The sequence below is a fragment of the Varanus komodoensis genome, unplaced genomic scaffold (genome assembly GCF_004798865.1).
Source record: "Varanus komodoensis strain SLA01 unplaced genomic scaffold, ASM479886v1 scaffold12, whole genome shotgun sequence".
Lineage (NCBI taxonomy): Eukaryota > Metazoa > Chordata > Lepidosauria > Squamata > Varanidae > Varanus > Varanus komodoensis.
Genome location: NW_025335349.1, coordinates 16,625,996 through 16,641,118, shown reverse-complemented (window position 1 = coordinate 16,641,118; position 15,123 = coordinate 16,625,996). Strand labels below are relative to the sequence as shown.

General features: G+C 41.0%; 1 protein-coding gene across 1 annotated transcript; it reads left to right on the top strand.

The window, feature by feature from the left end:
- Positions 1-3,291: 3,291 nt before the first annotated feature.
- Positions 3,292-12,349, top strand: ABRA (actin binding Rho activating protein). The gene is made up of 3 exons (XM_044421490.1): positions 3,292-4,022; positions 11,416-11,425; positions 11,882-12,349. Exons 1-3 carry the CDS (start codon positions 3,292-3,294, stop codon positions 12,347-12,349), a joined length of 1,209 nt encoding a protein of 402 aa, XP_044277425.1.
- The last annotated feature ends 2,774 nt before the right edge of the window (positions 12,350-15,123 follow it).

Here is a 15,123-nt window from a genome sequence, read left to right as displayed (position 1 = left end):
CTGACAGGAAGAAGTAGTCTACATTTGCTTATTAATTAATTGATTAGATTTGCACCCTACTTTAGCCCCAAGAAAATGTTTGAGGAGGACAGATGCCATTAGCATCCCTGCTCCTAAAAGGGCATTAGTACTGTGTCCCTGTGAGCTCTAATGCCACCACAGGACTTCGTGTAATCCAGTGTGTGAAAGGCCAGGGCCTTTCCTGACACATGACACAGCCCCAGTCCTCCACCCAAGCCCTGTGACCAGCACCCTGAATAAAATGAATATAATCAGGCTGAAAGAATCAGACAAGCAAAGCTTCCTCATAAGAAGCTTCCAAGTCTAGGTGCGTCGTTCAGAAGAATGACGCTTTATTGAGTGGACACTCTCATAGATTGAGAGATATACAGTAGAATGTAATCTCAAACTCAGTGCATTTGCACCCTTTTCAGTGGGCATTTACTCCATTGAACTCTATATTGCTCTTTCCAGCATGCACATATAACAACTTCTCTGTGTGCTCGATTTTATCTAGGACTCACTTGTTCATCAGTACAGAATAGCCACAAAGCTCTCCTCCAGCTCCTTGTTTCAAACAGCAGTTTTCTTCCTGTCCGTTTTCTTCACTGTCCAGCTTTCATACTCTATATTCTGAGGATTCACACCATACGTAGTGAGGATTGATTTGTACAGTGCTTGTACTTTGAGACAGAGAGATGTGTCCCTGCTTTTATAGCATGCTATCTCAAAAACTACACATCCCAGAGTACACCAGTTCCTGAGAGTTTTTCATTTGTGCAGACCAGTTGCAATGACAGAGCATGGGCAGCAGGAGGCAGGGACCAGCACTGGGATCATGTAGACAACTCTGAAGAGGTGCTCAGTCTGGTAGATTTATAGGTGCCAGAAGTAGGGATGTGTGAGACATGAGTTTTGTGCAGAAAACCTGCTGGATGCCCAGGTTTTGGCTTCCAGGATTCCAGACTGCACTGCAGTAGTCCAGAACCAGGGGTCCTGATTGCCTGCCCAGCATTCACAGGGTGCTTGCCAGGAATCAAGCCCCACGCAGTGTGCAAGCAGCGCCATCATTTCACACCTGCCGTGCAATGCAGCTCCTGTATTTTGCATCCTGTATTTTGCACCCTTGACGAAGAAGTTTGCCGGTTGCTCAGCTAAGGGTCCACAAGCATCTGAAGATTCCTCTTGGCTTAGTTCAATTTGCAGGAGTGGGCTAAGAACAGGAAGAACTCTGGGGATTCTGGCAGGACAGATTGCAAAAGATTTGGTCTGAACCAAAACCAAAATATATGGGGATAAATGAGTTAGACTTCTGATGCGGAGAATATCTAAGAGAACTGGTGCTATATCCCAGGGCCTGTAAGCAACAGCTAACACCTTCTGCCACTTTTTCAATATTAATGCATATATAGCAGTGAGGATCTTCAAGTAAATGCAAGAACAAGCAATATTTATCTTTCCAGCCCCACCCCAACCCTTCCTTTATCTATTTATAGTCTACCTTTCTTTCCATGCAAAGAACTCAAAGCAGCTTGCATAAACCTCTTCTACCCCATTTTATCCTCACAACAACCTGTGAGGTAGGCTAGGCTGAGAGTTAATGAGTTTTCTAAGCTTTGCAGCTAAGTGTAGACTAGAACTCAGTCCAACCACTACACCACAAAGGCAATAAGTTGAATTTTGGGGCTGCCTTTGAAACTACCTGAAAATCTCAGTTAATTATATGGGTGCATGATATTTTAATATTTTAACCTTATTGCTGTGGTGGGTATGGATTTTAAAATGTTTTAAGGCTCCCAAAGAACTTTTTGTCATTGAGGCGGCCTATAAATGTTGTAAATGAATAAATAAAGCTGGAGACATTCAGTCCAGATTATTCCCTTGGAGTACACAGAGTGTAAATTTAGCTCTGATATGGCTACACAGAAGTTAGCATACTGCCAATGATTCATTTGCCCCATTTTAACTCTCAGTTTCTGCCACTCCAAAATGACCGCCTGTTGCCTTGAAAAATCTCTGGCATGTAGAACGGAAAAAGCAAGAGATATTTCTCTCTGCATTTGAGAAACATTATACTCACATGTGAGCAGCTATTTCATGAGCTCCTACCATGTAATAACACATCACTTCCTCCAAATAAAATAAGCAAACTGAGTAAAACCTGCTCTTGCCATTCTGCAAATTGTGCTAAATATTTCCCTAATCTTAAAGATGATAAATATTTAGACCAGGAGGGAGCAAGCTGTGGCCGCCCAGATGTTGTTCAGTCCTAGCCTCCATCAGTCTTAGCCGGCACAGCCAATGGAAAGCAAAGATGGGACTTAGATGATTGCACAGCTGTATCATGGCCTAATGTCAAACCACACAATCCTATACATACTTTCACCCTGAAAGGTAGTATTAAGTTAAAGTATTGAGAGCAATGAATAAATCATTCCTAGTTTTCTGGATGAGGTTTATTCTTAGATAAAGGATTGCAGCCTGGATGCACAATCCTATTATGTTTAGAGAGAAAAAATTTAAAAGGCCTGCAACTCTTGGCATGGCCCAGTCAGTTGGAAACATTTTTTCTGTCTAAATGTGCGTGGGATTGTTCCTTTAGTCACACCTAAAGAAACCCCAAATGCAAGCTTTGGTGTTTCTCTGCCTTCAGCCTGCTGCACCTTCAGTTCTTCCACCTTTTCTCCTGTTTGCTGTTCTGCACTGAACTGGCTTCTTCATCACTTCAGCCTTCAGATTCCATAAAAGTAGACTCTGCAGTGTCAAGGTAGCCACAAGCTTGAAGTTAGTTAAAAATAAAAGCATTGTTTATTTTTATTATTATTTATTTTATACAGCTTTAATTCCAGGGGTTTTCTTCGATTAGTTTTCCACCTCACAGTGAGAATAGAGAAACCAAGCAAGGTCTGTTACTTAACAGATGCAAAGCATGTTTTACTCTCAGACTGTATGAGTGACTAAGGTACATCAAGAGAGGGCACTTACAAGTGCAGTTAATTTCCATCACAGCTGCGGCCAAAAAATGGCAGTGTGCGTCACGGGTGTTTGCCGTATCCAGTGTCTATCTGCTGTGGTGAAATGCAACCTGGGCTTTTTTTAAAAAAAAGAACCCTGTCAGAATACGGATACTCTTTCCCTGTGCGAAATGCTTCACATACTTTCCAGCTTCATACACTCCCCACTCCATGGATTTAAACCCCCGCCAGTCTCTTCTGGTTGTTACTTGCTATAGGTCCATCGAACTGAAGTGGTTTTGATGCAAGGATAGGCGAGGAAGGCACTGCAAACAAGATGCCACCAGAGGAACACCAACAGACCACACCGGCCAAAAGGGCCATCAAAAAGATTCGAACGGCCAGCCTCGTCATCAGCTTGGCACGGGGGTGGCAGCAGTGGGCATCTGAGCACCATACCAAACAAGCCCAGGAGCCCAGTGGATGGGTACCCGGTGAGGAGAAGCCCCTGAGCATTCCCTCAAGAGAGTGGATATGTTCTAAACAAACTACTCACTCCAGGGGAGACCAATTGATGGACAATGCATTGTCTCCATTAGAAGAGCAGGTGCGAAAACAGAGTGGAGAACAACCCCCCAATGAATCAAATGAGGCTCTCCAGAAACTTAACATTAGAAGTAAAGAAGTGACCAAAACCATAGTAAGTAAAATCTATGAAAGAGGAAGCGGTGTTAGTCTCCTCAGCGACAAGTATGAAAAAGACAATGGATGTACTGAGACAGACAAGAGTACTGAAGACTCCAGAGACATTGATAAACTCCTTCATTCCAAAATGTCCCCAACAAGAAGGAGAAAGTGCTCTAACCTGGTCTCAGAGCTGACTAAGGGATGGAAGCAGATAGAACAGGAAGATAAGGGTCAGGGACTTGGACTACAGAATTATCACAGTGACAGCTTGGATACTGATGACAGTGGCTATTGGGGCGACACAGATGAAAGACTGGATGCAGACAACAGTGCTCAAGAAATATGGAGTGCTGTAAGGATAAAACGGCCTTCATCATTGCTGTGAGTATTCATTCGTTTTTCTAAGGCCTAGGTTGGCTTCTAAGACAGGGATGCAGAACGTCTTCTGGCCTAACAGCCTGATTCCACTTTGGGGATGTTTTCAGGGGCTCCATCCCAGTGGTGTGCAGGGCTGAAGGCAAATGGGGAAGGACCAAAAGCCCACTATATTTTAGCTTAAATCTTCTACTAACAATAATAAATCCTTAGGAGATGCATTTGACATTTTTAGAATAGGGCACAAAGCACCAATCAAGCAGTGGTTTGGGGAAAGCAGGTTGTGCCAGGGGTCATGGCTGTATGGGAAACCCAGAGGCCAGGTTGGGACCTCGAGAGGGCCATATTTGGCCCCCAAGCTTGAGGTCCTCCATCCTGGTTCTAAAGAGTTGCTTGAGACAATATGCTTGGTATGTAGCCGCTATGTGAAGCTTCTTTCATGTGAATTGTGCTTTACAAAGCCAGCCTGGGTGCTTTACACAGAGAGCACATGTTTCAGCATTGCTGGGTTATGTTTTTCCCACGAAGCTTAAAGGAAGACAGCAAGATTCAGCTGTAGGATATACTTTTAAAATCTTGCAAATATTCCTCCAGAGAGATATTTTTGATATCAGGTGTGATGGACCGGATGAGGGCCAATAAACTGAAGCTCAATCCAGATTAAGATGGAAGTTTTACTGGTGGGTGGGCCATCTGTTCAGGTGAGTGATATTCACCCTGTTCTGGGTGGGATGGAACTTTGGAGTACTTTTTGATCCTGAGCTGTCCCTGGAATTCCAGATGGCTTCTGTGGCAAAGAGTACTTTCCTTCAGCTGAGGCTGCTCCATCAGCTGCATCCTCACCTGAATAGACAGAGGCTAGCAACAATAACCCACATGCTGGTAACCCATAGTCCCATTCAGACTGTGGTAACAAGTTATACATGGGTCAGGTCTTAAAAATGGCCCAGATGTTGCAACTGGTTCAAAACAGAGATGCCAGGTTATCGACTGGGACTGATAGATGTAAGCATGCAACACCAGTCTTATACCAATCACACTGGCTACCTCTTGAAACTTGGGCCTGATTTAAGGTGTTGACAATTACATATAAAGCCCTACATGGTTTAGGGCCTAGATAGCTAAAGGAACATTTCCTTCCGTATTAACCTGCTCAGACCTTAAGATAAGCTGCAGAGGTCCTTCTCCAAGAGCTCCCCTTGAAAGAGGTGAGGAGGGCTGTTAGGAGGAGAAGGGCCTTTTCAGCTATAGAGCCCAGTCGAGGAACATGCCCTCCAGAGAGTTTCTCCTGGCACTGACGCTGTATTCATTCCAGTGCCTGTCCAAGGTATTTTTATTTACCCAGTTGTTTCATTGTTAGCTAATAAATTTCTTAATTTACTGTATTTTAATTCAAGTACTGGCTGCCTGGGTTTTTTTCATTGTTCTGCTGGTTTTAATTCTTTGCAAACTGTCTTGAGATGTTCTTGGATAATATAAGAAAGTAGAGAAATTATTTAAAGAAAATAAACATTTTCCTCTCTAGGACCAAATATTTTGTTAAACCATTCAGTAAATAATCTGTTGATTTTTAAATTAAGCAGATTATTGCATTGGGCCTTAAATACAGAAGCTTGAGAAAATAAGAAAAGCCATTCTGCATCAGACCAATTGTCCATCCAGTCCAGCATTCCATTCACACGGTGGCAAAACAGCTGCTACCAGCATCTCTCAAGCAGGATGATACAAGTTCTGCCTGCCCAAGCATCTCAGCAGCTGGTGTATGCTGGAAAGCTGATGATGGAGGTACCACAGAGCTAGCCAAGCTTGTAGCTGCTGACTGCTTCCTCTTCCATGAATTTGCCCAATCCTCTTTTACGGCTATCCGAATTGGTGGCCATCTTTACTTCCCATGGCAGTGAATTCCCGTTTAACTATGCATAGTGTGGAGAAGTAATCCCCTTTTTTGTCCTAAATCTGCCACCAGTCAGCTTCATGGGATGACTCTTTGGGTTCCCACATTCTACCTTCTAAGAGTAGCAACTTTAGAGGTTGGTATACATTTTAGAACCTGGTATTTCTACTGTCAGCGCATTATCCAGGAGTGCCCTGCCCAGGTTCCTGATCATCATAGAAGTCCAAAATATCTGGAAGGCAACAGATTGGAGAAGACGACATTTATGGGGTCAATGTGAGGAGCTGTAACATCAATCCTACAGCCTCCAATTGTTTCTATTAGCTAGTCACATATGTGGAGAAAACACATAGGCAGGGGATCATGGCAATAGCCTTTATTTCATTCCTTTGCTTTAGCACCTGGTGCACATCCCTCAGAACAGGGAGGTGTCAGTTAGCTGCTCAGTGTAACAGCTGCTGCTAAGCCCCTCTTCTATTTGCCTAATCCCGCTTTATTACCATTGGACAACACCCAACAATGCACTGGTAGCAAGAAGCTGACTTCCCTGCTGGTGAAGCTGACTTCCTTGCCCTCTGCTTGACCAGCAGCCATCCCTGAAAAGAGGGTTAAGAGAAGAGCAGAAATAATGGAAAAACAGGTGAATTGACTACCATGGGCAGAACTCCTTGCCATTGCGCCTGCACCCAATTTTCTGGGTTTCCCCTTGCTTATCCACCCACACTTTATCTCACCCTATTCAGGAGGGTGAATAACCATCTGGATGGGGCAGGTCTTTTGAGTATTGTTGAGGGAAGAAGAGGTAAGGAAGTCCACTTCCATGAACTGACTCTTCCTGTGTGAGCCAAGCTGTTGGGTCTGGTGCCCATCCCTGTCTTGTGGACATGCAAAGAGGGCTGTTCTAATCCATGCTAGCTATTAGGATGGCTTCATATACTTGTCCTAACTGGCTATAAGAAGCTGTGGCAGAGAGAAGGAAATGCTTCGATCCTTTGTAGAAGAAAACTGCATGGAGCTGAACTCTATCCTACACCTCTCATATAACTAGATTTTCCCCATTATCATGTGCAAATCAAATATTATTTATTTATTTAGTTAGAAAATTTCTATGCCGCCCCATTCACCAAAGCCTCGGGGTGGCTCACAAACATAAATAACTTCATTAAAATAAAATAATATAAATTAACAGTATAAATTAAGTCGCCCTGGCCAAAGCATAAAAGAAATACTATTAACAGTTAAAATGACATTTGAATAAAAAGGTCTTCGCCTGGCGCCAAAAAACAAATAACGATTGTTATATTGGAAGGAGAGACAATCTCTTTCACAAAAAATCTCCTATTTATGAAGTAAAATGTGTATAGTTGTGTGCAGCCATTTCACCTGACATTCACTGTGTAGAGGCCCAATGATTACAGCATTTTCCTCCCTCCTCCCACCCTTTTTAAAGCATTTTGGCAGAACCGCATGAGCTGCCACCAGACCTGTCAGATAGCAAATGAACAGGCATAAGGAAAACTAACAAGAATGGACAGATAATGACTTATAGGGCAGGAACATTATTCAAGATCCCTGCTGTTTTGTAGTTTCCCCATTTACTTTTCACTTACGTGCATTTGCATTGTAAGCACCTCAGCTATTTAAATGCCCTTCACTGTAAGTTGTCATTAGCAGTAGCCAAATGATTGGGAAGAAAGGAGGGAAAAATCCTTTTGCATGATGGAATTAAGCCTTGTTTCTTTCAGAACCAGTCATTTCCATAGAGCCAAGCCATAGGGCTTAATCATTTACCCCTAGCAGAAGCTCTAGTTCTGCAGCTGTGGGTGAAGAGATACCCAGCTGTTGATGTGAATGGAGACATGTGCCCTTTTGGGAAGTCCACAGGCACAGTGGCATTCTCACAGAGCTCAGCTCTGTCCCTATGTATTTGCATACCTGGTTGCCAATATATTTAATACCTCCCACCGCATTGGATAAAGCACTGGATGGCTGTTCCAGGCCCTTTGCAAATCCACGCACAGGTGCTTGAAAGATGCCATATTTTCTGCCTTCCGAATTGCACAAGGGGCTTTTCTTCTACAAGCTGGGTGTTACTACCCACAAGTGAGGTATTACATGGCAATATTCCAATCATTTAGACTATTCAATGCTTTGGGAATAACCTTTGATATTCCTCCTGTGGTGATATTAACAGGTGTTTGGGTATACATAAAGAAAGGCAGTCTGTTCAGTAACCTGGTCTTAAGTTGTTTAGGGCTTTGTGTAGCCATAATATAACCTTGAACATGGCTCAGGGATTAGCAGTGGCTGTCCGTGTCTCAGTGAGCATCCCGCTGCTGCATTCTGCCCTAGCTGCAGCTTCAAAATGAGACCAAAGGACACATACACGAATCACCCCCTCTTACACATGTGCACACACATACACACCCCAATTGCGGTAGCGCCCAGCCTATGGAATTCACTCCCCAAAGAGGTCCACCTGGCACCGTCGTTACTGGTTTTTCGGCGCCAGGTAAAGACCTTTTTATTTAAACATCATTTTAATTGTTAAAACATATGATCTGGCCAGGGCAACTTCTTCTTCCTTCTCTTTTCTCCTCCTATATTATTTATTTACTTATTTTATACTGATAGTTTTAATTTTATATTATTATGTTTGTAACTCAGTGTATTTTTTGTATTTTTGTATTTAATGGTAATTTATTATGTTCTATTGTATTTCAATGTATTTTATTGTGTTGTAAGCCGCCCCGAGGCTTCGGCAAGGGGCGGCATAGAAATGTTATAATAATAATAATAATAATAATTATTATTATTATTATTATTATTATTATTATTATTATTATTCTGACAACCATCCCTGGGAGAAGATGTTGTATTTTGGACACATCATGAAAGGGTGAGATTTGCTGGAGAAGGAAATCATGCTAGGGAAAGTCGAAGGCAGAAGAGGAAGACCACGTATGAAATGAATGGCCTCCATAAAGCGAGCCACTGCCTTGCGTTTACAGGAGCTGGGCGGGTCAGTCAAGGATAGGACCCTTTGGAGGGCATTCCTTCATATGGTGACTGCAAGTCAGAGAGGACTTGAAAGCATGTAAAAGCCAGGATCCCTGGGAGACAGGGCATCTGTACCGTTCCTGGAAATTTATGGAATTCATAAATAGTCACCAAATTTGGGAAATATTCGACATTCTCACATGAAATACATCCCCATGGTATTTTGATTAATCAGTGCTATATCAGTTCTGTGTTCAGAGAAAAGTTAGATGGATTCATAGTTAATTGCCAAATATCCCTGAAAAGAAGAGGGTCAGATTTGCTATGCCTATACGATTTCCTACAAGAATTTAGTTCTAAATTCCCATTCAATTTAGTTTGGAACCAGTTAGGACTAATATGAACTAGCCGCTAAAAATAAAATGCAAGTGTCGCAATGATGCAAGCAACCTTTAGCTCGAGTCACATGAACCTCTGAAATATTTTCTTCAGTGCCAACCTATAGCATGGCTGTTCAGTGAAGATCAAACGTTTCTTGCTGGACCTTTGTCTTTAATTTTATCTGAAGCTGTTTTTATTATGTTATTGGTTGTTGGTATTTGTTTTTTAAAGAATTTTTATTAAAAGACAGCTTGTAATGCCTTGGCCAAAAATGCAGGTTTGAAAGATTTTAAATAAGTAACAATAAATAAATAGACTAGTACTCACACTGCAATGTAAACAGCAGTAAAACTTAAGAGGTTTTTAAGGCTCTTTTATCTTGCTGCCTCAGGAAAAACAGTCATATTTTAGACATGTATATTATAGACATTTATTTTTCAGTTAGGATTTTTAAAAAATATGCTACAGTTCTAGCATTGTTGTTACATTCATCAAAGGCTGGATTGAATGCATAGCTAGAAAAGTGTGCTACAGCTTCCAGATGTGCTGGGGATGCTGGAAGTTGTAGGACCCTTCTGTCTAAACATGCATATGAATGAACCCAAATGCATTAAGCTTACCTCATAATGTCACCCTCCACAATTTGCACAAAAGAACGTAGCTGTTAAAATAAACCTTTTCACTAGAGTTTCATATTAAAATTTTGAACATCATGAAAATGAGGCAAAAAAGAACTTAAGAAACAAAGCCACCATTCTAAGCAAAGCAGGTAACTTGGTAGGACCAACCTTTATTATTTTGGTGCAAATTTTTTTGTGGAAATCTGGTGCCAGAAATTTTGACTTCCTATCAGGCCCTTGTCTGCCATAGCTCTTAGGACAGGTTTACATTTAGACCCCATCCTATTTAGACAATCATACAAGTGTTTACACAAAAATAAATAACAATAAATCTATAATCCTTTATGTAACCCTTACAGTATGGCTGGCTGCAGCATGCTGGAAATTATGGGTGTTGTGGGACTTTTTAATGTCTAAACATGCAGAACTGAACCACTAAAGTATTGCCTTTTCAGGGGTTTTTCAAAAAGCATTGGAGCTTGCAATGGCTTCATCTTGAGTGAGGGGACTTTGGGGAGTTGGGGGCTGTTTCACACTTTCATCCCCAGTGGGTAACTCAATATTACGTTCTCCCCATGGTTACTCTGATCACTGGGGATAAAAGGTGGAGCAAACTGAATGTTTACCCTGAAGCATGATGAAGTGTAGCTGCTTTACCAGGATGCTGATGAGAAAAGGGCCAGGCATTCTCTCCTACATGCCTCACCCCAGCGGGCTGTAGTTGCCTTATATGAACACTGAACTCTGTGTAGTATGATGTGGGAAACGTATGGCCACATTGTTCATTACTCCTCCAACAATGCCCTGCACACAGGAAGCTGGCATGTCAGGAACAAGATTATGCTAAAATCCTTCTTAACATCTTGTTTGCATTCTGTCCACAAGAATTCCATTCAGTCTGCCCCTGATCTGTACAGAAGAGGCCTGAAGCAGCCTGATGCAGCTACATGAAAGAAATCTACAAAAAGCCAGATTCCAGCTAGATATCAGGAAAAATTTCCTGACTGTTTGAGCAGTACAACAATGGAACAAATTGTATTATAGCAGGCGGTGATTACATTTGGGTGTGGCAGCAGAAAGCCAAATGCAGAATAAATTAGTGCTAAGCTCAACCAGTAAGAGGAAAATTAAAATGGGAAGGTGATAATAGTATTCCATTTGAAAGGGGGGATTAAAGGACTAAGTAGGAAGAGAGAAAGGAGGAGGAAATGTCAGAAACCAAAAGTGTTCCAAAGAATGAAAACAGAATCTGAACTTTTACCTAGGCAGCTTCTTTCCAACCCTCTCTCAAGCTGGCAGCAATCACAAAGATCAGGGAAAGCAGGTCAAGACTAGGAGGTGGGAAGAAAAGTGGTTGCTCTGTAACTCGCTGGATAACTAAACAGAAGGGAAGAGGTCCTTTTGCTTCCTGTTTCAGAACAGTGCAATTTATTTGCATCAGACCTTCAAATGCATTTTGTACAATAATGAAGACTTGTCCATGTGGGGTGTGAGCTGACAAGAGCGTAAATATGGTATATGTAAGGAACCCATTATTTCATTTTTTAACTGTATGCCTACACTGTGTTGTTGTGGTTAATGTGGTGAGCTCAAATCCCCATTCAGCCATTAAGTTTACTAAGTGACTTTGGCTCAGTCATTTATCTTCAATATATACTAGCTCACAGAATTTTTCCAAGCAGAAAATGGGAAAACACCATCCCTACATGCCACCCAAAGCTCCTCTGAATAAAAATAGAACAAAGAAGTGATTCATAAACTAATAAGGAGGAACATGCTATTTTTTCCCTTGACTGAAAAAAATTAGGGGAAGCCAGAATAAAAACTGATGCTTCTGGATTAGACACAGCAAAACAACACTTGGAAGCATGCCAGATGATAATACTGGGACTTATAATTAGTGATAACATGCCACCTAGTGGCCTTTGTTCCAAATCGAAGATAAACAATTTCATTGAAATAAAATGCAGTTTTTCTCCAGCAGAAACATCCAGACGCCTAAGAAATATAGTCCTGTTTGCAATCTGAGAGGGCGATGGGAAGAATGGGCCAATGAGCACATCACGATGCAAAAGCTCAATCCTTTCAGCGAGGAGTTTGATTATGAAATGGCCATGGCAACACGCCTGCACAAAGGAGATGAAGGCTACGGCCGTCCCAAAGAGGGGACGAAAACGGCAGAACGGGCCAAGAGAGCAGAGGTCCATATATACCGGGAGATGAAGGACATGTGCTTTATCATCAGAACAATGGCTAAGCACCGCCCAGATGGCAAGATCCAAGTCACTTTTGGTGAACTCTTCGACAGATATGTGCGCATTTCCGATAAAGTGGTTGGAATACTCATGAGAGCCAGGAAGCATGGCATGTTGGATTTTGAAGGAGAAATGTTGTGGCAAGGCCGGGATGATCATGTGGTAATAACTTTGTTGGACTAACACTGTTCATGAGACAAGCCGGAGCACCCCACTTCCGTCACTCTGTGAACTGCAGAATCAATGTCATCTGGTGCAGTTTATCAGAAAGCGAGACATTGACGTTCTCTAAGGGTCTAGGACCTAGAAAGTCAGAATTTCCTGCCATTGCTTTATTTCTACATGGTATTATTCTTGTTTGTGCAGTTCCTCCACCAGTACTATTGAGAACTCTGAGCAGCAACCTTGCATTACAAGGAATAAGTTAACATATATTGTTACAGGTGTGGTTTTTTCCGTTCAATATATATGATGACTTTTTGGTTTCAGTTGGATTGCAGTAACCAATTTATTATTAAAATATGGAAATAATGTTCATGTACTGCTAATCATGTTTTAATATCATGAGTGGAAAGTTGTGCTTGAACTGGAAGTGTAAGGCATAGCTTGTCTTTTAACATATCAGGGTACTTGAAATAGATCCTACACTATGTATAATAAACTATACAGTAGCATTACATGTTTGAATATAGGCATATATAACAGCAAAAGCCTTATATAAATTCTGTTTAATACACATTCTTCAATTATTAATCTTAATAGTAGTCAGTGTAATGTCAAGATTCTAGAATTGTTTTTTGAATATATGCCAGATTGCAAATGCTTCAAAATATACTTTCTTGTATGTGTTTAACCATCTTTTGATATTTATAATAATGTATTCGTGACCATTTGCCAATGCTTGACTTGAAAAGTTAATGTAACAGCTTATTGACAATCAATATTGTAGTGATAATGCTGAAAGCTACTGAAACAAATGATTTATTTTCTTATAATATGCTCTTTCAAACTGAAAGATCACACCTCTTCTTAAAGAAGAGAACGTTATGACTATTTTGAGTCATTATAAGGATTAATCCATGCCAAGAGTTGTTGAGCCACACAAGTATTCAAAAAGATTAGAGTGGCACACTGAACACAGTATGAGTCCAGTATTAAAAACAGTATCATTCTGATTTAACAGGAAATACTCTCAATATTTTGAAAAGAATGGGCCACAGTCGTAGTTCTGCCAGACTGAGGAAACTACTGGTGGAACATGTTTGTCTCTTTTCCTACAGCTTGTCTTTTCCTACAGCTTTCTCATACCCTGAAAATCTGTTGTAGGACCCTCTGGAACAGATTTGGGGTGCACACATCAAGCTACAGGGAGTGGGGAGGAAAGTCCTGCTGTTCAAGGGTTGGTTCCAGTCCATAGACTGGTACACACGTTTGCTATGATGATGCTGTTATGAGCCGGTAAAATTATTCTGTATATAAAGAACAAAATGTCTTACATTCATTAGGTCTGGAATAAAACTTCGGCAACTTCAGTATTAACTTTGCCATCAAAATGTTTTTTTAAAATAAGTTTTATTTGAAATTATAATCCTAAAAAAACAAAAAGAAAACTACGAACAACATCCATCATCAAAAACATCGAGCCCGCTGGGTCAGCCCTCACACCCTTCTCTTTCCATTTATAACTTAAAAACATATTTAAATCTATGCAAAGTCCCATTTCTCTAGTCAATAATAAAAGAGTCCCAAGTTTGATAGAAGTATCTTCCTTCTCCTTCAATGATAAAGTCAATCTATCCATTTCTGCACAGTCCAGGATCTTTTTTAGAATCAGTATCAAAATGTGTTTTGAAGTAAGTTATGAAGGAAGTGCAATAAAAAGGAATTCCTACTCTGGATGAGAAAGTTAATTGCATTTTTGTTGGATTCAGAAACTGAGGGGTTGAATTTTGAGATAATGCTTCTGCTCTCTTCATGTTTTCTCTCTTCAGTTCTTCATCTGAGAATCATTAATTTAAGAAGTGTTTTAGTACTAGCAGTTCTCTAGATTTGATCATGTCTACAGATTGCTAAAACTAGCAGTCCAAAATTTACTTCTGATCCCGTTACTGATACTTCCTATCAAATACAGGAACTTTATGGATTATCAGGTCCTCCTTGTTCACCTCTATTAGGGAGAAGCTGCTGCTGCTTCAGTACAAATTGAGATATTAAGTTTATCTTAATGACTACTGGGATGAAGAACCTTTTTCAGTCAGGTGAGATTGACCCATGCAGTTAGCTGGTAATGGATGGAAAGCAACTTTCACTTGCTGCTTTGTAGAGAAGAATGTGGGGCATAAGTTAGCAGCCTTGCTCATGGGATTTGTGAGGTCTAAATTATCTTGTGGAGGTGTACTAAAATTTCAGCACTTTATTTAAGCAGATTTCATGCTTTGACAGGGTGGAAAACAAGTTCAGCAAGACTGCTTTGTTACACTGCATTTGTTTTCTACCTAATTTCCTCCTTTGAGGAACCCAGAACAGCTTACATAGCCCCATTTTATCCTCACAGCAACAATGCTGTGGGGTAGGTTAGATCCAGGCTGGATTCAGACAACACAAGCTATGATGGGTTGTTTTTTATTAAGCACTTTTGGCCTGTCACATTGTGTGAGCCCAGTCATAGTATTTTATGGTGATTAATTTGATCTTTAGAAATCACAATTAGAAATAAGAAACGACTGTTTGCTATAGTTTCTCTGTACCATCATGATTTGATATGTTTTCTAAACCCAGGACCATGGTTTCTATAGTCATGTTATGCAACTACAACAGAGTTCTCTGTGGAACTGAGAGGATGGACACAATGATAACACAGAAACTATTTCATTGTCTGTTGGGTATGATCACAGTAAAAATTTGCAAACCATGGTAATGCTGTAGCCTGAGTGAGTGACTGGCCCGAAGTCACTCAA